Here is a 21408-nt window from a genome sequence, read left to right on the forward strand (position 1 = left end):
CTTGTCCCTCACACACATCTAATCAGCCACCACTCATAGCATCCGAAAGATGTGAATTCATCTACAACAGCGATTTTCAAATAGTCCCCAGTGGAGCCTTAAGGGTTTCCAGAGGGACCATAGAGTCCTAGAGGCCTGGCCTGCAGGTGCCTGGAGCTACCAAGCAGCTCCAGTATGACATGTTTTATATACTAGGTTTTTATATAAGTTGTCATTTCATAAAGTTGATTCCCATGCTTAAAACTTGAAAATGAATGGCTTGACCAAATATCTCATCTGACAAATGAAACAAGTACTAAACACGAAGTCACCAGCCACTGTCACTGCTACACCTTCCCTCCTCCCACCCTTTGCTCTGGGAATTTATCACACATCTTAGATGACTCAGCCACCATGGGCTCTGACAACACTGCCCAATTCATCAAAATGAGACGGCCCCAGGACTTGGAAAGGGTCTTTATCCTTATCCCTGCAGCGCCAAATTCCTTTTAGCTTTTGAATTCTAAATCCCTCGGTCTGTGACTGTTCTCACCGATCCCCTTTGTCCACATCTCTTCCAGAGGCATGGTCTAACCCCACTGCACTACCCGCTCCCTGCACCTTTGTTCCCATGGGTGCTCCTGCCCAGAAGTGTGGCTCAGGCTTCCTCATGCACCACTCCTCACTGTCCTCTCCTGAAACACCTGTCATTCTTAGAATCTCCAACATCAGAGTTAACTTTAGACAACTGGATCATTGCTTCCAGTATATGTGTCACATTTCCCCAACAGGATCTAGAGTCCATTAAGTTTAGGAGTCACACTCTGTACTTTTCTTCTATATACCAAGGTATTTAATATAATTCCAACTATAAAATACTCAGTAAATTATTAGACTCACTGAATCTGCCCCAGTTAAATTCATATTCATTCTCAGTCACTCTGTCTCTCTCTCTGCCTGTTGTCGCCCCCTACCCCAAAGTGCCAGGGAGCCAGCTTGTCACACCATCTTTTGGATTTAGGAACCAACTACTTGTTAGACAAGCTCTATCCATCACTGCTTTCCGGTTAAATCCACACTCACTCCAGGTTACAAGCACTTCTTTAACCATATCCCCCTCCTTTAACCCGGGGATATGCCTAGCCATCCATGAAAGGTAAGTGAAACCTGAAACTCTACCTGTTCACTGGAGGCTGGTGTTTCCAAGATTTCAGTCAAGGTCTCCCCTGGCTGGAAGCGGATGACATCCACAATTAACCGCTTTGTGCTAAAATGAGATGGGAAGCACTTACACATTGCACACACTCTTCTTCCTCAGTGGCCCTGGGGCAGCAGTGCAAACACATTTCATAGAGGGCCCAGCGGGCAGCTGCTGACATGGGGTACTTGATCCTGGCCTTATTTATATAGCAGAGTAGGAACCAGGTGTAGGATTTCTAAGACAAACTTTATTTTAGCATATTAACAAAACAGATTCCCAGGTACAATATGCAAGGTGAGGGCCGGGGATGTAGCTCAGTGGTTCTGGCGCCTGCCTCGCAAGCGCAAGGTCCGGAGTTCAATCCCCAGTACCAAAAAAAAAAAACCAAATGAGTAATATGCAAGGTGACCGGAGCTGTGAAGGGCCTGAGAGGCCAGGATGACTGCCCTAGGAGTAACCCAGTGGGCTCCCTCCCCAAAAGCGCGGCATCTTTGGATCATGTCACTGCACCCTTCTACTTGTAACACTCACTTCAGTAAGATGGTCCGAGCATCCATTTCTGCATTCTCGTCTCCAGGCACATCAAACTTGTTGGTAAGCGTGAGAGACACTTCTGTCTTGGCTAGTGCCTCCTTGTTTGGGTCATTTAAACTCCCCGAGCTTTCCCCTAAAGGGTCAATATAATAAGAGGAGGCAACATTGGGAAGAAAATAATACAAATAAAAGATGATGCAAATCTCAAATACTTGAAAAACCAACACACACATGTGGCAAGAACATCTTTCACTGAGAAATAAAATACATCAAATGATAAAGGCCAAGGATCTAAAATATAATTTCATTAGTTTGCCAAATCATTTCAACATTGCAATATCACAATTCTTTCTCAAAATATTCTTTCCTTAATAGGATTTAAAATTTCTCTTCTATGATTATTTGTTTTTGTCTCTAACATAATCTCTCACTGTGCTTTAGCTCCTCATACTAAAGGACCACATTTGTTCTGTTTTCCAATATATATCCCAAATTTGATATAGTGCAAAGCTATAGGTGATGACCATCACAACACTGATCTGTCAGGTCCACTCACTTCTAGACGGGTTAGTCAGAACATTACCTATCAGGGACTCGATGGTGGGCACCTCTCCCAGGTCATCCAACAGCTCGTGGATGGGGTCGTTGTGCTCTGGAGCAATGGCATCCTGGTGGTCCAACAGGAGCTGCAAAGACCCCACAATCAACCCCATCTTCACACTCACATTCTGGTCCCCCACTCCCATACTCTCAGACAGTAGTGATCTGCACAAGCAAGAGAGGCTGAGCAACAAGGCTCCTGTATTCATAGCAGCCCTCTGGAGCCCAACCCAGATGAACAACGGAGTTTAGTAAGCCCCACCCTGGCTTGTGCTGAATGAATGGCCCATGCCATGATGCACAGAGGAGAAATGACTACATTTTTTGAACTGCACGGCCATAATGGGTGCGAAGGTGCCTGTGTCAGAAACAACAATGCAATCGGAGACCTCAACATTCAAATTAACCACCTACCCTACCACCAGTTCCAGTCCAGTCACATGCAGGGTTTTCCTAATGTTTCCAGAGAACATCTTTTTTGGTTGTTACTGGGGGTTTTATTTCTTGTTGGTTTGTGTTTGTCTTTTGCAGTGCTGGAGTTCAAACTCAACCAGTGTACAATATCTTTTCATCCAGAGAAGAGCATGCCAGCTCGAGACTGTTACCATCTTAGTGGTACGAACAAACCCTATGAGATGCTATTATTCCAGGCGATGTTCTCAGCAATAACAGACTCTGAAATTTCACTTACACATGTCCTCATTTCTTGTTCTACAATGTCCCCACAGGGAAATTAATCACGTGAAAAATCTGTACAAACAGGGAGCTTCCATGGGAGAATTTATTTCAAGGCTATGGAGAAGATGATACTGGTATTGTGGGTTACACTACAATAATGCAGAGGGCTGAAGTTTATCAAGCTATCTGAGGAGACACCTGCAGCCACTCTGGAGCCCATGCCAGTGATTCTAGGCAGCACAGACATGGTGAGGCCCTGGCAACTGCACTGTAGCTACAGAAGGGATGGTGCTGGTGTAGGTGGCCAAAGAGAAGTTTGCAAAAACTTAGCAGTAGGTATAAGAATAATAAACAATAAACAATGCCAGAGGAATAGCTTGGTGGAAGAATACTCAACTTGCCTAGTATTCAGGAGACTGTGGGGTTCAAAGGCCAGTATTGTAAAAACAAGACACCACCAGGATAATAAAAACAAAGGAAAAGAGACAACACAAAGATTCAGTGTCATCAAGAGCACAGAGGGGGAAGATTCCTGGCTACCAGAGACAGAAGCAGCAGTCAGGGAAGGTAATTAATGACTAAGCAGTAGAATTAAGTAATTAAAGAAAAATACTTACAGTGTGGGTGTTGATGATTTCACCAATGGAAATGTAGATAACTGGTTTGGTGAGGGTTACTAAATCTGAATACTCATCCACATTAAATTTATCCTGAAGCTCTGGGACATCACAAGCAGTTTGGAAAAACCGTCTGAAAGCAAGCAAAGGAAGCAGCCCCTCAAAAGTGACTCGTGCCAAGCAGTAAGAGAGGACGACCCACAAACCTCTCACAAAATGAGTTCTGACAGAAGCCAGAAAGTGAGCCGATACTAAAGGAATTGTGGGATGCCTGCTGCTTGACAGGCTGGGATACTGGCTCTAAAAACTTCTCCATTTACTTTTAGCTGTACCCACAAGAACTACTCAATCACAGTAAAACAGTTCTAGACACCTGTGCTGTTTACCTCTGAGAGTGTTTTTTTTTTTGGTTCCGGGGATTGAACTTGGGTCCTTGTGCTTGTGAGGCAGGCGGTGGAACCACTGAGCTAAATCCCCTGCCCCCTGAGAGTGTTTTGAGGCATTCAATTTGAGCCTAGACTTAATTTACAGATAGGAAAACCACTCTACATTTTCTCTCTGGTTACAAAGTAACAAGGATCTAATTCAGAGCCATTGTTTTCCCATTAAGTGTTGTCCACCTCACACATTAGGCTGGGCCTAATGGTGCATGCTCATAATCCTAGTGCTTGGGAGGCTGAGGCAGGAGGATCACTGTGAGTTTGAGGGCAGCCTGGGCTACATAGTGAGTTCAAGGTCAGCCTGGACCACATAGTGAGACCCTGTCTCAACAAAACAACAAAAAAACAAACGCATGGCCAGGATGGCGAGGGAAGAGGATTCTTTTTTTTTAAAAAAAGAAGAAATGTCACATACATGTACTGACTCCCTATAATGAACATAATCATTATGTATTACAAATATGTACCTTTGGGATTTTTTTTTGTTTTCTTTTTTGGTACCAGGGATCGAACTCAGGTCCTTGAGCTTGCGCAGCAGGCAGCGAAACCACTGAGCTTAATCCCCGGCCTGTAGGGTTGTATTCTATTTGTAGAATATGTACCAATAAAACAATTTTTTGAAAATTATTCAAAATGAAAATAAATGTACATATACATACACCATCTGTGGGAGTCCTGAGGACAACAAAGACATGTCCTGCACCATGGCTATCCAAGGAAAGCTCGGGTGGTATTTAATCTCATCCTTCCTTCAGAGATAAAAACACACCCACAGCATCTTTCTCCTTACCTGAATTTCTGGTAAGACTGGGAAAGGTATTCATTAATGATGCTTAAGTGGGCATTATCTCCCAGAAACATCTTATTGGAAGCTGCGTGCTGCAGCATCTTTGCAATGGAGCCCAGATTGCGGCGCTGGTCTGTAGTCAGCTGGCCTCCTGCTGACAGGTCGATGATGTCAAAGGCATCAGGGGCAACAATAGCTGGGTTCATGTATCGGTAGTAGAGCAAGTTACCGATAATCTGGGAATAGATGAAGCAGAAGGACAGGTAGCAAAAAACCACACCACCAAGTAAGCCACAAATGACTTTGCTAGAAAAGAAAATGTACTCCTGTGAGGAAAAAATAAATAAAATACACACACACACACACACACACACACACACACACACGCATGCACATACACTTCCTCTTAAGGCCTAGGGCCAGAAAACTCTTATTGGATGTTGGGGGTTGGGGGGAGAACTGAAAATCACTACCAGTAATTAAAGAGCAGATTCAGAAAGTAAAAATGATAGCTTTAAAGTATTATCAAATACTTTAGGGCATCTTTTGTTCACATGTGACTAAAACAAGGCCCCTGTCATCCACGAGCACTCTATGTTCACATGGGGGCTTTTACTCTAAGAAGGTAATGAATGTAACCAAAGTAAGCCCTGAAGGATGACCTGTTAGCACAGGGCTATCTCCAACCCCTTTCCTCCTCATGCACAGGCTTCAAAGGCCAAGTTCATGCCTCTGAAATGAAATTCACTCAACACACATTTCTTCCACAGATGATTGCAAGGGCAGTCACAGCATTTCCCCTAGAGTTTCATCCAGAAAATATAAAATTAATTCACCTGAACAGAAAGTCTAGAATCGAGGCCTCACTGTAGGAAAGCACAGGACTAGGAGAGAGAAGAAAAAAGCGTTCAGATTAAAAAAAAAAAAAAAGAAGGAGTACAGCTGAGTAAGAAGAGAGTCATCAGCAGCAATAGCCTTAGCAGAAATTATCCCACTTGCTGCTATTCACGTGGCCACCAGCAGAGGGAGTAACTTCAGCGAAAAGATAGGACTCAAAGATTTAATTTAGGACAGGAAACAAAATACATATTCCATCTTTCTCTATTTTTGATGTACATCATGTGCTGTTCATATTGAATAGGAACTGTTTCATGCTAAGCTATCATTTACTATTTCCAATAGCTTTCAAAAAAGCTCACAACCCATGATGAGCCAGGCTGGAACTTACATATGGGCACTGACAGTCTGCAGTCTGTGGTCAGGACTAGTCTGGGGCCATGCAAGGGGCAGAAATCTCTGGTTTTCAGGTTCTTACCTTTAGCAGCTCGTCCTCACCAGCATCTGGGAACTTCTCATGCAAGGAGTCCTTCAGCACCTTGGCAATGAAGCGCATTCCGTAACTGTGGGATGGACAACACTTGGTGAGAGGGGCAGCAGAGGCCACCGCAGGGCTCCACCTGGGTTGTGACAAGGGTAGCACTCACGGGATTTTGTCCACAGAGCTGATGATGGCGGAGAGGAATTTGTCTGTCACGGCCCTCATGTTCCTGATGGAGTTGTCCAGTCGAGTCTTCACTTCCTCGTGAGCCAGAGCCTGCTCAGGGGTCACATCATAGGGCAGTTTGCTGGGAAAGAGAAATTAGCCCAATTATGTTAGATGGACCGTTGGGGACAGGGACCAGGCCTTTCATAAATGGAAAGACCAGTGAGGTCAGGCAACTTAAGCTTATGTTCACAGAGCTGCAGACGGTGGGGCTAGAATCTAAACTCAGGTTTCCAGCTGTGAGCCGAGTGGCTCAATTATGTGCCAGGCACTATGACAAACAGCAATAAAAGATAAGTAAGACACACCCTCTTTTCCGGAGTCTCTTACACCCCAGTGGGAGAGACACAAAGATAACTATAAGCCAGCGATGACAAACCTATTAGAGCTTTCAATGATAATAAACAGCTGGTTATGGTATGTGTACTATGGTTCACCACCACTGCTATAAGAGCTGGTGAAGGCTGGAGGGGCAGCTCAGGGGTAAAGCACTTGTTTCCTTCACATGCATGAGGCCCAAGCATGCAAGTTGGCTAGAAGAGCTGCAGGACTGCAGGGAAGGAAGGAGCTGCTACTCAGACTGGAGAGAGCAAGGAAAGCTTCCAAAATGGAGCAACATATCAACTCAGGAAAAAGGTAGAGGAAGGGTCTCCCAGAAGGCAAGGACAATTGCAAAGGAAGGGAACAGAGGAGGAGAAATTAGAGTAGAAAAGTTACCAGGGACCAGGCCTTAGAGGGCCCCTGTGTATACTGTTGATAGGTCTGCACTTTCCAGAAGCCAAAAGGAGCCCTGAAAGGTCAGGAGATGGGTGTTTTGATGAAGACTATTCTGGTCCACCACAAGGAGGGAATCAGGGAGGCAGAAGACCTGAGCCACAGCCTGAGCAAGGATGCAGCAGGGGGACCAAGAGATCCTGCTGGTAATAAGGAGACTCAATGGTCAGCAGCCTTGGTGGCTCCATGGACAGCAGTGAAGGGGGATACAGACACAGGAGTATAAGCCAGAGGCACTGGTAAGATCACTCAAGGAGGGGACACTAAGTCAGAAGAAAGTGCATGAGAAGAGTCACTGACCTAGAACTTGGAACCTAGGCCTCATCAGGAAGGAGAGAAGGACACAGGAAGGTCAAAGGCAAAATAAAATACAGAAGTCAGGATCCTAGTACTTTAAGCTAGGCCAAACAGTAATAGTAAAGCTAGGTGCCCGCCACCAGCCTATAATCCCAGCTTTGGGGGAGGCTGAGGCAGGAGGATTCCAAGTTCGAGTCTTGCTTGCCCAAGTTGGTGAGACCCTGTCTCAAAATAATAAAAAGGGGAAAAAAAAAATAATAAAAAGGGTTCCAGATGTATCTCAGGGGCAAAGTGCCCCTGGGTTTGAGCCTCAGTACCACCAAAAAAACCCCACAAAAAACTATAGTAGTGATTTACCTTGGATTGTATTATCCAAGTGAGCTCTAAACCCTAACCATAGTAAGAGAAAGGCAAAGGGAGATTTGTACACCCAGAAGAGGAGGTACAATGTACCCAGGGAGGTAGAAAGTTGCAGCCCTTTGGCCACAAGTGCCACCAGAAGCTGGAAGAAGCAAGGAACAACTTTTGCGGCACAGTCCCAGGGAGCTTGGCCCTGCAGGTACCTGGGCTTCAACCCAGCGATGATGAGATTTTAGACTTCAGCTGCCCGAGCTATGAGAAGATAAACTTCTGTTGTTCAGAGTCAGTGATTGTGGTGATTTGTTACAGCAGCCCTAAGAAACTAAGTAGATGGGAACACAACCCTGTTCATCATAGTGTGGCTCAATTACATTCACAGGTAGAACTATAAGAATTAAGCAAAAATCAACAAAAACATTCTGTAAGAAATAAGCTATCTGCAAGCGCAAGGACCAGAGTTCGATCCCCAGTACCAAAAAAAAAAAAAAGAAATAAGCTATCTGGAATGCTCAATAAGGAATACTGTACATTATTTTTATTTTATTATTTTAAAATTATATCCTACCAGTGCATCTTTTATATCAGTAAAATTTATAATAACCTCATGCATATTTAATATTTTTAAAAAGTAGTGAAGTGGGGTGGGGCTGAAGATGTAGCTTGGTGGCATAGTACTCACCTACCAAGCACAAGGTCCTGAGTTCTGTACATAAAAAAAAAAAAAGGGAAAGCTGGTGATGAGCAAAGAGAATGAGAGTACTAATTTGTGGATATAGTCAGAGAAAAGCATATTCAACTTTGTAAGATTTTAGAGATGAGCTTATCTTGAGCAGTAACAAGGTCTCAGCCTGTTGGGTTAGGCGGTTAAAACACAGAAGCAAAACTCCAGGATGGTGATGCTCACATGCAGGACAGGGTCCTACCCCACCACACCTCAATGACTGGTATCAAAAAGTATTAAATTAATTTCCATTTTATGAAATGCCATATTGTTACAGATATCCACAAAGAACAAAATACTGAAGTGGACAGTGGAATTTTGATTTGAAAATGACTGACTCAGCCAGAGGTGCACACCTGTAATCCTAGCACTTTCGAGGCAGAGGCAGGAGGATTGTCTCAAGTTCAAGGGCAGCCTGAACTACATAGTGAGACTCTGTCTCAAAAAACAAAAACTAAAACCAGAAAGTGACTAAACTCATGGACCATCACAGGAAATAACTTCACTAAATTGAGCCAGTGCCCATGAGGCTGTTATCTAGGGACCTGGGTGCAGGCAGAAGATCCCAGGCAACCCTGAGGGTGTCACTGTGTAGCAGAATGCTCAGCCTGCTTGAGGAACTGGGTTCAATCCCCAGAGCTACAGAAAGAGAAAATAGAGGAAGGAAGAGGAGAAAGAAAACAAAAATAAATAAAGAAAAACTTCACAAATGTATTTCATCACATCCAGCAGTGATCTGAGTCCTGGTGACATGATCTAGAGTACTAAGAACCAAATCAGATGCTGAATGACTCCCAGCAAGGGACAAGCCTTTCCACTCCTTGCTGCATAATGTGAGGTACACGGGAGGTAGAATAATGAATGCAAAGCAGGGTTATTCAGAGTGTGGCCTATTGCTGGTCTACACATCAGCAGATGACAAGAAGATGGCCTGGGAAGGTAAACCAACAAACACATTGCTTCCTACACCAAGAAAGTCTCGCTATGAAAAATATGTCAGCTAAAATGAATAGTGTCCTTCGTGACTGATGCACTCGATTTTCTGTCACTGCTGCACAAATCACACTTTGAATAGCTATGGTGTGGAAAGCTACTCCTAAACTCCAGAGAGCTTCACACATGATCTAACCCTACTCTATAACAAAAACCCACCAGACACCACGCTGCTCAATACAGCCATTCCCCACCCCTCTGGGTCTTCACCCAAGCTGAATAAAATCAGTAACATTTTGGTTCTCTGAATTTTGCCTTCCCAGCATTACCCATGTTCAACCTACTCACTTTTGCTTTAGATACATTAATGTTGGTGGCTGAACTACAGCCCTGGCACAGTAACCTCCTGTAAAACAGATTCACTAGTTTAATCCGAATATTTCAGGACAGTTCCCATTCACCTCACAGCATTTTCTCTTTCCTCTAATGAAACACAGCAATCTCAGCCTCCATAGACCTCCCCACTCAGCTGCACATCCACTTGCAGGTCTGAGACCATCACCCTTGGGCTACCAGACAGGAATGCTCAACACCCAGCCCAGGGCAAGGCCAGTACCATCTTGCTGTTTTGGCCTCAGCCACATGAAATCTGACCTCCTCTGATAGTTTTCCCTAGGCACCCTATCTACTCTAGCTGCCACTTGTACTCTGCTATAGCACTACATGTAAAGCTTCCTGCAACTTTCCTTGATTTGTCATTATTTTTATGTACCCACTTGGTGTCTTTCTTCCTTTTTGGAGACAGGTCTCACTATGTAGTTCAGTCTCACTTTAAACTCACTATGTAGCCCAGGCTGGCCTCAAACTTTCGGTGGTCCTCCTGTCTCAGCTTACTAAGTGCTGGGATTACAGGCATGTGCCACCAAGCCCAGTGTCTGTTTGCTGTCTCTCTTCCTCAATAAGTTATGAAGAGATGGCAGGGAGCATATCTGGTCCATTCATTACTGTATGTTTCACTGTATGTGTTATCTATCATAATGCCTAGCATGTGGTAAGTACTTAGTATTTGTTAAATAAGTGAATTTATTACCAGCTCAAACAATTAAAAAAAGTTTTCTAAGGAAAAGGTATTAGAGAAATTATTATTTCATTTTATTTTATTTTTTTGTTTTGTTTTGTTTTTTTGGTACTGGGGATCGAACTCAGGTCCTTGCGCTTGTGAGGCAGGCGACGGAACCACTGAGCTAAATCCCCGACCCAATTATTATTTTATTAATCAAGGTAACTATATTTAAATATATAGCAAGAAAATAAAACCATGGAAGAAAAAGTGTTACAGTTTTCTTACCTGGCCTCTCCTGTCTGAGATTCCATCTGATTAACCCAAGCTTTGTAAATATCCACAGGGTCAGTTTTGATGTTGAGAGATTTGTCATCCATAATCTCTTTCACGACAGGGGCCAGGATCTGTCTCAGGGCATTCTGGCCCCGGGCACCTCGGTTGAAACTCACAACCATCTTGATGACTGTTGGATTGCCTGTCACAATCTCTTGAATCTGATCTACCTTTGACCTATAAAATATCAGATACAAATTCAATTTACATGCATCTTAGAATCTATCAACTTAAAATCTCTCCTACCTAAAGATCTTATCTCCTGGAAGCAGAGACTTTCTCTGGAAATAGCTCCTGACATTCACAGGGCCTTCCTATAGCTATCCACGAGATCATGGGAGTCATGATTAGGTCCTCCGTCCTACAAGAGGGACCTTCATGTTTGGATCAGATTTCTTGAAATTGTATCTCTGTAAACTATTTCTAAAATTAATTTAGCAAATCTCTTATTCTACCCCCTCTCCAGGAGCAGCAACACTTAATGCTGTAATTTTAAAAGTAAAGGTTTCTTTTTTTTTTTTTGGTACCGGGGATCGAACTCAGGACCTTGCGCTTGCCAGGCAGGCGCTGGAACCACTGAGCTAAATCCCTGGCTAAAGGTTTCTTTATAATAAGTATTTCTCAAAAATTAACTGAGCTCAAAAAAAGGTATACACCTGTAATCTCAGCACTTTGGGAGGCTGAAGCAGAAAGACTGCAAGTTCAAGCCCAGTCTGGGCAACTCAGCCAGACCTTGTCCTTAAAGTAAAAAAAAAAAGGGGGTGTGGGGACATAATGCAGTGTGAAAGCCTTGGGTTTAATCCCCAGTACCTAGTACCACTTTAAAAAGGGGGAGGGGGACCCAGGAGGGTCTGAATAAAAAATTGTGAAGGTCCATGGCAGTGGGAAGGCCCTGCTGTGCAGCAGTCTGCATACTTGATCTCCTCCTGCAGCGCTGTCTTAAAGAGCCTCAGTAGCAGGTATTCCTCACGCTGGTTGGAGGCGTAGTTGTAGAGTGTGAAGATCACAGAGTCCATGAACTTGGTGGACTTGTTCTGGGGCATCTGAAAAATCAGCTTGGCCAGATAGGTGGGATTGGTCTGAAATAAAACCAAGGGATAAGTGATTTCTAGGTAATAAAAGGCTGGCAAAAAATATTCAAGTTTTTTAAACTTGAAAGATTAGAACATTAGAAGTAAAAAACCCTTAAGATAGCCCTTCATATACCCTCCATGCAAATCAAAAATACTTCCAGAGAGATTTATGGGTAAAGTTTCCTTGTGGAGAACCACACTGACTAAATCTGATAGCACCAAAACCAGGAGTCACTTACCTGCAACAGATAAAACAGGTGCTGGTAAGCTTCCAGCTTCTCTCTCTTCTCCTTACTCAAGGCCTTGAGGCCCCCTTTCTGCTTGTTTATCATCATCATATCAGATAGCTGTTCCTTATTTTTTTTGGTAAGCTTTTTACTGTGGGAAACCACATCCTATAAACAAAAAGACAATACGAGGATCAAAAAGTGTTTAAAGAAGAAGGTGGGTGCTATGGAAGGGGCTTCTAGCACCTGCATACTTGCATGAAGGTCTACTGTGCTGGTGGATCCCCAGTCAACATTTCACAAGCACTAAAGCCTACTTTGTCCTGTTTTCATTTATCAACCACCTTCAGCTCTACTTCCACCTTCCCATAACCACCCTGAGCTATGGGTTTCTCCACATGGGTTTAGGGGAAACCCATGGAATGAGGAATCTATCTTTACAACACATCTCATACTCAGGAGGATAATGCAGGGGGATCATTTGAGCCCAGGTGTTTGAGGCCATACTAGGCAACACACTCCCTATTAAAAAAAAGTCTTAGGGGCCGGGGATTTAGCTTGGTGGTTCCACTGCCTGCCTCGAAAGTGCAAGGTCCTGAGTTTGATCCCCACTACCAAAAAAAAGTCTTAAATACAATTAAAGACTCATATATTTAGATATCAATTGCACATTTACTGCTTGATTGATACTAGGGGTTGAATCCAGGACCTTCACACTGACCTACATCCCCAGCCCTTTTTTGTTTTGAGACAGGGTCTTGCTAAGTAGTTAAGTTGTCCAAGCTGGGCTTGAATTTATGATCTTCCTGAATGCTGGAATTATAGGCATCCACTACCACACTTGGCCTGCACTGTTCTCTGTAACAAAAACTTGGGAAAACAACCTAAGCATCAAATAGTAGGGGAAGAAAAACGAAGTAAATCATAGTAGCATATTTTTAAATGAAGTATTATGCTGTTATTAAAACTATTTACCACATGAAAAGAGTCTTCTAGTATTAAGTAAAAACAAACTACAAAATGTAGGGTGGTAGAATTAGGGGAAAGTTTTTATCTTTTCTAAAATTTTGTCTAATAAACTGTTTCATTTCTTATAGAACTTAAAAAACATCATGGCATTGGCGGAGAAGAAAGTCAGTCTCCACCCAGCCCATGAGCCAGGAGAGAAGGCAGGAGCCAAGTTTTATGGGAGAGGAAAGAGGAGGGAGGGAGATGAGACAGAGACAGAGACAGAGATCGGCAGCAGGAGCCATAAAGCAGGACAAAGTGCCCCAAAGCCTCCCTCCCAGGCACCGGGCCACACCTGCAGTGTGATTTTGTTTTTCACCAGCAGTCCAATTTTGATATCCATGAGGTTGAGGTCATTCTCCAACTGCTGGTTGGAACGAATGAGGGTGATGACCTCTTCTCGCATCTTCATGAGGTCAAGCTCCTCTTGGAAATCCTGGTCACTCTGGTCCAGCAGGTGGACAAACTTTCGGACCACAAGCATAGGTGGATCCTCAGCATTGACTGACAGAAAAAAAAGAGTGTGGCTCAGACAGGAACAGAGCTACCCAAACAAGAACTGCATCCTGGGAAGTGTCAGCATCATCCTGAAAAAGCAGCTTCCATCACACACAAGAGAGTTGTTTTTGAGATGTGTGACACCAGCAATTACAGCCCCCTCAGTAATGTTACTGCTACATTACAACAAAGGCTAGGGGGGCAGGCAACACGCTGCTGGGCAGAGGGGTGGAAACCACATCTGGCACCCCTCCCCCAAGCCTCGCCTCAGGACACCCAATGAGATCTGAGGAGGGAGCATAGCACTGCTTCAGTTCGCCACCGCTGAGGCAGTTACTCACTCAGAGTCTTGTAGTCGTCACGAGCTTTGTTTGCCCGAATAAAGGCCTGGATTTTGATAATGTCATTTATCTAAGGAACAGAAAGAGAGATTCCTTTGCCCATCTGTCCATCCACCATAGAGCAGACCCGATCCCACAGGCCTGGATTCCCAGCAGTACTCACATGGTCTCGGAAATACTGCAGGCGATCTCTGTAGCGCTTCCTAGCTTGATGCATCCTTGCCAGGGACTGAATCTGTGGATAAGGGCCTGGAACTTAAAAGAGTCTTTCATCGCAACCCATCACGAGACACCCACATCAAGAAAACCTGCTCAGGCACCGTACCTTCACAACTTCATCTTTATGGGCACGCAGGTAAGCTAACCGGTCTTGATATTCCTTCTTCTGCTTGTATCCTCTCCATTGTGACTAAAGCCATCAAACATTACAGATGACATTATCCATCAGGGAACAGTTAAAGTTTAAAAAATCCCATTTGATGTACAATTGAATAAAATTTCATGGTAAGCTTTAGAAAAGACCCCATTAGCAGCACTGGCAGAATGAGGAACAGGCCATATCTCCCCCAGGAGAATGCAATGGTTCGATTCCACTTGATGACATCTGCACAGCATTCACTTTTTTTTTTTTTTTTGGTACCAGGGATCGAACTTGGGTCCTTGTGCTTGTGAGGCAGGCGGCTGAACCATTGAGCTAAATCCTAAGCCCAGCATTCACCTTCTTAGGTGCAGCATACAGATTCACACCTGTTTGGCTCCTCACAAGTCATTTGAGGAGGGTAACCATGAGCATCCTGCTTTACACTGAGGAAGCAGACTGAGTCACCACTGCTGGCAGCAGTGTGGCCTAACTCAGGTCTCTCTGTGACATTAGGCTATCCTGCCATGGAAGCAAACCCACAGCTGCTTCTTTTAAGATTCAAATCCTACCCGAAGGCACAGAATTAGGAGACAAGAAGCTCACAAGAAATGCTACTGGGCCACCAACCACCATTAAATGCCAGAGAGCATACTAATTATGATGACAGCAAAGAAAAAGTGTTTGTCAAGAAGAGAGGAGTCAGAAGCTGAGGAACACACAGATCCAGTCTTGAGAGTCGACAGTTTATTAGGCCTGCTCTAGATGCCTGCCTGCGGGATGGGAAATACCTGAATGCAGGTGATGGCAGGGATCTGTTTCTTCAGGAAATTCATCCGGGAGCGGAATTCCTGTCGGACCAGGTACCCACGGCAGCAAGCCTGCAGCTTAGTGATCAAGCCTTCGTTGGCCAACCAAAGCTGTTCTCGGTTATACGCTGCTGTCACCCCAGAGATGGAACTCTGAAAAGGCATTGGTTCACATTCAAAGACATTCACTGGTGAGAATGGACCCAAACTTTAACTAAGCATTGATCATTAAGAGCACACAAACTGACCCTCACCACCTCCTCAACCTGTACTAGAGCTTCAGCTATGTTTTTAGGGCCTCCTTTACCCATGCGCTAGCCCCACTGACTCTGTAGGAACTGAGCTGGCAGAGCTGGGGTCACTGTTGGCAAGAAAACAGAATGACAGGTGCCACCAAGGTGGGAAACTAAGCACCAGGCAGCCCCTGGAATGGTGAGGTGCAGGACACCTCCTCATCCTCCACACGCTGCATATGGTCTTGAAAAGCAGCCCAGATGGTCTGGACTGTTGCTCAGAGTAATGGGTTCAAAAATCAGAGTTAGTTTTTAGAAAAACAATACTACTAGCAGAGTGCCTGACAGACTGGGTGAAAAGAGATTTGAAGATGTGGGTGGTGCAGATGCAGCCATTGCCAGCTAAAGAAGGCAGGGGCTGAAACGAGGCTGACAGTAGTGGGAAGGGCTAGGAAGAGCACCTGGCTGCTGGCTCAACAGCTACACGCTGTACACTCAGGATTACAGGAGCTCAAGAAAGCCACACCTGGTGAGCAGAGAGAGTTTGCTAAGAATTTAGGAGGGCCAGGGATTTAGCTTAGTGGTTCCGCCTGCCTCACAAGCACAAAGTCCCGAGTTCGATCACTGGTACCAAAAAAAAAAAAAAAGGAATTTTGGAGGGAGACACAGTGGGCAGCAAGGCTTCTGCTTTTCTTCCTCTTCCCCCTACTTCTTGCCAGGGCTGCTCAGTGGACAGAGCTCCAAGCTAACATTGCGTGCAGCAAGGGGACCTTGAGAAGGGAAGCTACATGCTAAGAACGACAGAGCAAAAAGACAGGAAGATGCCAGGATACCACACCTTCTCTGGACCATCAGACTCCAGAAATACAGTTATTTTATGTGACAGGGAAAAACAAAAAAACCTTATCTGCTACTTCAGCCTGCTTTTTTCAGTCCACGTGTGTTTGAGCCGTGTGCTACTATGATGCAGATAGAAGGACAAACCTGAGGGTGAGGACAAGACCTGGGAGTCACAATCACGAGAGAGAGAGAGCTCAGAAAGAGCACACAGAAGAGTGAAGAGGGAATCCTGTTTCAATTCAAGTAGAGGCAGAAGAAAGGTGGCAGGAACAAGAGATTAAGGGACAGTCAGAAGTAGGAAAACCTGAGAGAACTGCTCTGGAGATGCCTGAGAATTGAGGGTTTAAGGAAAGTACCTCATAGAGGTCAAATATGATTAGCCCTCCTAAATAAATCTGGCAATTAGAAGATTATTGCTCAATTCTAAAATAAGAGTTTTACTAAAGTAAAAGCTGGGCAGGAACCCAAATTGCTATGAGAGTGTTAACAGAATGAGTTGAGGGCACCTAGCAAGAACAAAGAGTTGGAACGTGGGTGATGCCAAAATACAGGGAATTCTCAAGGCTTTACATTTGTCTGCTCTTTAAGATAAAGAAGACATGATTATATAGGTGCCTACACAAAAAGGCCTCCAATCAGCAACCCAGACCTCACCTGCAACTTGTCAGGAATGTACCTTCAGCCCCACCTGGACCTGCAGGCTCAGGACCTTCAGTGTAACAAGAGCCCAAGGTGCCTTGAGTACACATGAAACCCAGATAAGGACCAAACTAAGTGACAGAGAAGCTAAGTGACAGAAGAATAACTGAAAGTATGAGAAGAGGAGGCCCATGAGGTCTGCAAGAAACTGGAAGACAACAGCATAGAGCCAAATGATGAACAATGACCTTTGAAAAGCAGAGATGTTTTTCTGGAGAGAAAGTGATGGAGGATTATGTATAGATCCAGGTGCAGAGGCGGGGAGAGTTCGAGGAGCAGCACTCATGGCCACTGTGGGGTGGGGGTAGGAGGTTGGCATCATTGCCTTGTTGTCTGTATGCAAAACACATGGAGGTTAGTAAGGTGCTCAAAGGTGTCCCTGACTCTAGAGTCCCTCCACAAAATGCTGCCTGGGTTCCACAGTACAGCGCATGGTGGGCCTCCCTGTTCTTACTGCACCCACCATATGACAATCAACATTCCTTAGACAGTCTGTGCAATCCCTGGTGCCTTTGCCCACCCACCCTGTCTCTTCTGTCCATACCAGTCCTTCCTCTCTTTCTCATCTGTTAGCATACACACTGCCTATGCCATCTTCCTCCAGAGCAGATTATATTCACCCTTAGCAAACCTATCAGTGTGCTGTAACCAGTGCCCATTCCTCTCTGCCTTGTGGTGTACTGAGCTGTGTACCTACAGTTTTCATGACCCTCTGAACAAGTGAAAGGCAGAGACTCCCTGGCTCCCTCCTCCAGGTCTTCTTTTATAAGCACATACCTCTCACTTAACGCTGCAATTCAGATATCTTACTAACCTAGGCCTTAGTTGCCCCCAAACCACTAAAACATTACTCTGAAATGGTTCATTATGGGGCATAGATTTTAGTGTAGGGCTTCTACCCATGTGCCCTGCTCTTCTTTAGCATTAGTTCTAAAACACTTTCTCTTGGGTCTTTCTTATGTGAAGGAAGGTGACTTACCTGAATCTCTTCCCGTGAAAGCTGCATAGAATTCTGCACAAAGTCTGGGGGTTCATCCCATCCTCCTTCTTGGGTCTCCAGATTGTAGTAATAATAATATCCACCTTTCACCCAGTGCTTCACCCACTTGCTGTTATTATCTCCTGGCAGAAAATAACAGGAAGATAAAAGAAACCCAGAGGCACACTCTCACATCTGTAATATTATAGGATATTCTCGGCAGAGTTAATCATCCCTATGAATAGCATTTCCCAAACCTGTTCCTTGGATCTTTCAGAGTGAAGGGACACCCTAAGTCTCCAATAAATTATGGCTATAGAATGTCTAAGTTACATCATTCATATCAACAGTATAAAAATACTAATGAAGTTTAATTACAGAAATAACCATGACTAGCTTTGTTCTTTCCAAAGTCTAGTATTCTAAGACCTACATGCCAGAAAACTATTGTGATAAAGATTTACAACCATTCAGCATCTCTAACTATGGAGAAAAAAAGGCCAACTTGACTCCTTTTTGCAGATAAACTACTTTTAACTGACTAAAGCCTTATATCATGAGAGCTCTAGTGCCCTATGAAGGATAACAGCCAAGTGTTGTGATCCTTCTCACATTCTCATAAAGTTGACCTTGACAACACAGCTGTCTGCCAGGGAGGGGGGATATCTGAGAAACCCAGGAGAGCATCTCCTTTTAAGTGAGCCTAAGTACTGCACCTGTACACTGAAACATCTTTCCCTACAGCTCGTCCCTTTCCACTACATTTGTCCGCTCACAAACTCAAGGGCTTAGCTTCAGGGCACATACTTACATCTATTTTCCAATAACTCACCTGCTCCCAGTTTTTTCTTCTTGGCTTCGGCAAGGTCATTCTGGTAAGTTTCGCCACACTCAGGGATGACTCCATATAAGCCCACATCAGGAGAACGAAGGGCACTCAGGGTTTTACCAATATCACTACTTTCAACTGCCTCATTAATGGCAAAGATTCCTAAAGCAACTATTCCAGAAGAGAACTGTTATGGAACAGATTGGAAAGTGTCTAAATTTACACACTAGTTTGCCTAATTATACCTACTACCCACTGTTCTAGCTTGGCCAAGTTGAATATCGAGACATGGGGCACCTCACCCCCACCAGAACAGAGACACAACACCTCATACGTACATCTCTGGGCTTCCTGGGTGTCTTTGTTGGACTGCCAGACTCCACCTTGGATTTCATCCAACCATAACACAGCTGACTCATCCTGGGTTTCCTACATATCATTAAAAGTGAAGTATTAAGGTCATGAAACCAGAGTACACATGGTGTGCATGTGATGGGGGGGTTAGCTATGGAGAAGAAGCTGTGAACGTATGAGACACATGGACTAACTGAATGGAGGAAACTAGGTGTCAAAAAACAGGTAAAAGTTATAAGGGAATGGCTCAGACATAAGCAAAGGACATGTAAAGCTGAGTCAAATGGTTCAGAAAGTCAAGAGCAGTCAGCAGGGCAAGAGGAGTAGATGAACCAGGAGGGGACAGACTCAGGGACTTTTATAGCATGGGTAAGAGCATGCAGTACTGGATCCAGAAAGTCTCCTTTGCCCACTGTATTCAGAGGAAGTTGGTATTCACTATGACTACTTGTTTTAAAGACTGCTACATCTTTAACCAGAAACGTTTAATGATCATGTTTACAGTTAGGAGTCACTACAGGCAATCTAAACATATCACCAGATTATAGTCTAAAACCAAAATGTTAAATCAGTTGCTGAGAACTTAAAAAGATATTTTTATACAGAAATGATATAATAAGTGGTGACCAGTTTCCTCAGTATGGCCAACAAATGCCTCACCAGACTAGAGTGCAATTGAGTTGACTATTAGAGACATAGGTGATGTACAAGTGGCTTCCTTCTTTTTTCTTCTGGTACTGGGTATTGAACTCAGGACCTTGTGCTTGCAACGCAGGCGTGGTGCCACTGAGCTAAATCCCCGGCCCATATTTCTTTCTTCTTAAACGTAGTTTAAGGCAAATTTTTCCAAAGTACCTTATTGGTAAAAGACATTGGATTACCAGAAACATCTTGGTCTAGTATTTGCCAACTTTCAAGAATCTGGCTATGGTCCTCTGATCCAGAAAAGTAGCTTAATGATTAGCCTCAGGGAGTCATCACTATTACAGGTGGTCAGTGCAATGGGTACTACCCGTTAACTACTCTCGGTGTGGGAGTCGGAATGGGAACTCACTCTCAGATACCCACTAAGATTTCAGTGGTCAAGCTGAGGTTATGTAAACCAACTGTCCCCAAGAGTAAATGAGGGTCCTTTCTTTGCTACAATGCCTCTGAATCTTTATAGAAGCAGCAACCCAGCAGACTAATGTGGTAGCCTTCTCCAGGAAAAGACAAGCACCTTGGGTATTAAAGTGGTCAGGTTGTAGAGAGTCATACTTATGGTGATCTTGGCAGACCTAACACAATTAAGCTCCTGAGACATGAGCTCCACCAACCGAGCCAAACAGTAGCTCACAAGGCCATTTAGATTGCTTGACAGGAATATAATTTGCAAAGACAACAATGAGGCAGAATAAAGAATCTGGTCAATAACCATGATCGTGTGGCCAGATGAGGCAGTGTCTAGGTTTTGGAGTAAAGTGCAAAGTTTTAATGTCCAATGGCGGAAGCCACAAAACCTTAGGGGAGGCTTGGCTTTTCTCTTGGCTTACTGGAGAGAATGACATAACATTTCACTTGGCAGAGCAAAGCAGCCACGATCCCTGCAGTTTATAGAGTGTCATACAGAATGAAAGGAAAAAAGAAAATGGAGAGCAGTGATTATTCTTGAATGTGGAATTTTAGATAGATCATTTAACCAAATCATGGTAGCTGCTGCCCTGTCTCAACTTTAAGAAGTTCAGTCTTAGTAAAGGAAAAAGAAGCAACAGCTATAGAACCTAGAACCAGCCACTTTCTATTACTGAAAATAGAAAATGACCACACACAAATTCCCTGAAGTGCTAAAAATAAGTACTGGAAATACGAAACTATTGCAGTGGTTTCCAATGCTGAAACTACAAGGAGTCAGCTACAGGCCTGTGACAATGTAAATCGGGAAGTCATAAGCAAGAGGGCCAAAGGTCCAGTCTCCAAGAGAAGCACTCTAAAAAATTCCAGCATGATAAAAACAAAAGCATTTCCATAAAAATCAAGTCATTTTGGGTTCACTTTTAGGCTGATCCCATTATCAACTGTCCTTAAAAATCTGGTGTGAGCAAAGCTAGGCAGCTTAGCACAACCTACCTTGCAGTGAGAGAGACAGAGGTTCTGAACAACTCTGGCCACTCAGAATTCTGGCTTCCCTGTTCCACGCAGACTACAAGGACTAAAGCAAACCCTTCATATATACTACTCTAAAAACAAGCAACAAAGCTGTAGTATAAAAAGCAAGAAAAGGAGAATAGCGTCCCTGGTGTGTCAGGGAAATACAATATAGA

General features: G+C 44.0%; 1 protein-coding gene across 4 annotated transcripts in view; it reads right to left on the reverse strand.

The window, feature by feature from the left end:
* The window catches only part of Iqgap1 (IQ motif containing GTPase activating protein 1), a 94766-nt gene that overhangs the window by 13979 nt on the left and 59379 nt on the right, over nucleotides 1–21408 (reverse strand). For 3 of the 4 annotated variants that reach the window (XM_004852819.3, XM_021264851.2, XM_087188445.1), the window contains 18 exons: nucleotides 19093–19183; nucleotides 18758–18925; nucleotides 17926–18068; nucleotides 15157–15327; nucleotides 14333–14416; nucleotides 14171–14242; nucleotides 14008–14077; nucleotides 13464–13672; nucleotides 12173–12328; nucleotides 11776–11939; nucleotides 10813–11037; nucleotides 6321–6461; nucleotides 6152–6236; nucleotides 4840–5072; nucleotides 3610–3742; nucleotides 2298–2400; nucleotides 1712–1847; nucleotides 1159–1246 (listed from right to left, as the gene is read on the reverse strand). In XM_004852819.3, the coding sequence (XP_004852876.1) occupies nucleotides 1159–1246; nucleotides 1712–1847; nucleotides 2298–2400; nucleotides 3610–3742; nucleotides 4840–5072; nucleotides 6152–6236; nucleotides 6321–6461; nucleotides 10813–11037; nucleotides 11776–11939; nucleotides 12173–12328; nucleotides 13464–13672; nucleotides 14008–14077; nucleotides 14171–14242; nucleotides 14333–14416; nucleotides 15157–15327; nucleotides 17926–18068; nucleotides 18758–18925; nucleotides 19093–19183 (2472 nt within the window). The remainder of the gene's footprint in view (nucleotides 1–1158; nucleotides 1247–1711; nucleotides 1848–2297; nucleotides 2401–3609; nucleotides 3743–4839; nucleotides 5073–6151; nucleotides 6237–6320; nucleotides 6462–10812; nucleotides 11038–11775; nucleotides 11940–12172; nucleotides 12329–13463; nucleotides 13673–14007; nucleotides 14078–14170; nucleotides 14243–14332; nucleotides 14417–15156; nucleotides 15328–17925; nucleotides 18069–18757; nucleotides 18926–19092; nucleotides 19184–21408) is intronic. The other variant, XM_013075120.3, reaches the window with a different exon arrangement.

Source organism: Heterocephalus glaber, unplaced genomic scaffold (genome assembly GCF_053883595.1).
Source record: "Heterocephalus glaber isolate CG9 unplaced genomic scaffold, H.glaber_assembly_v1.0 deba00001531, whole genome shotgun sequence".
NCBI lineage: Eukaryota > Metazoa > Chordata > Mammalia > Rodentia > Bathyergidae > Heterocephalus > Heterocephalus glaber.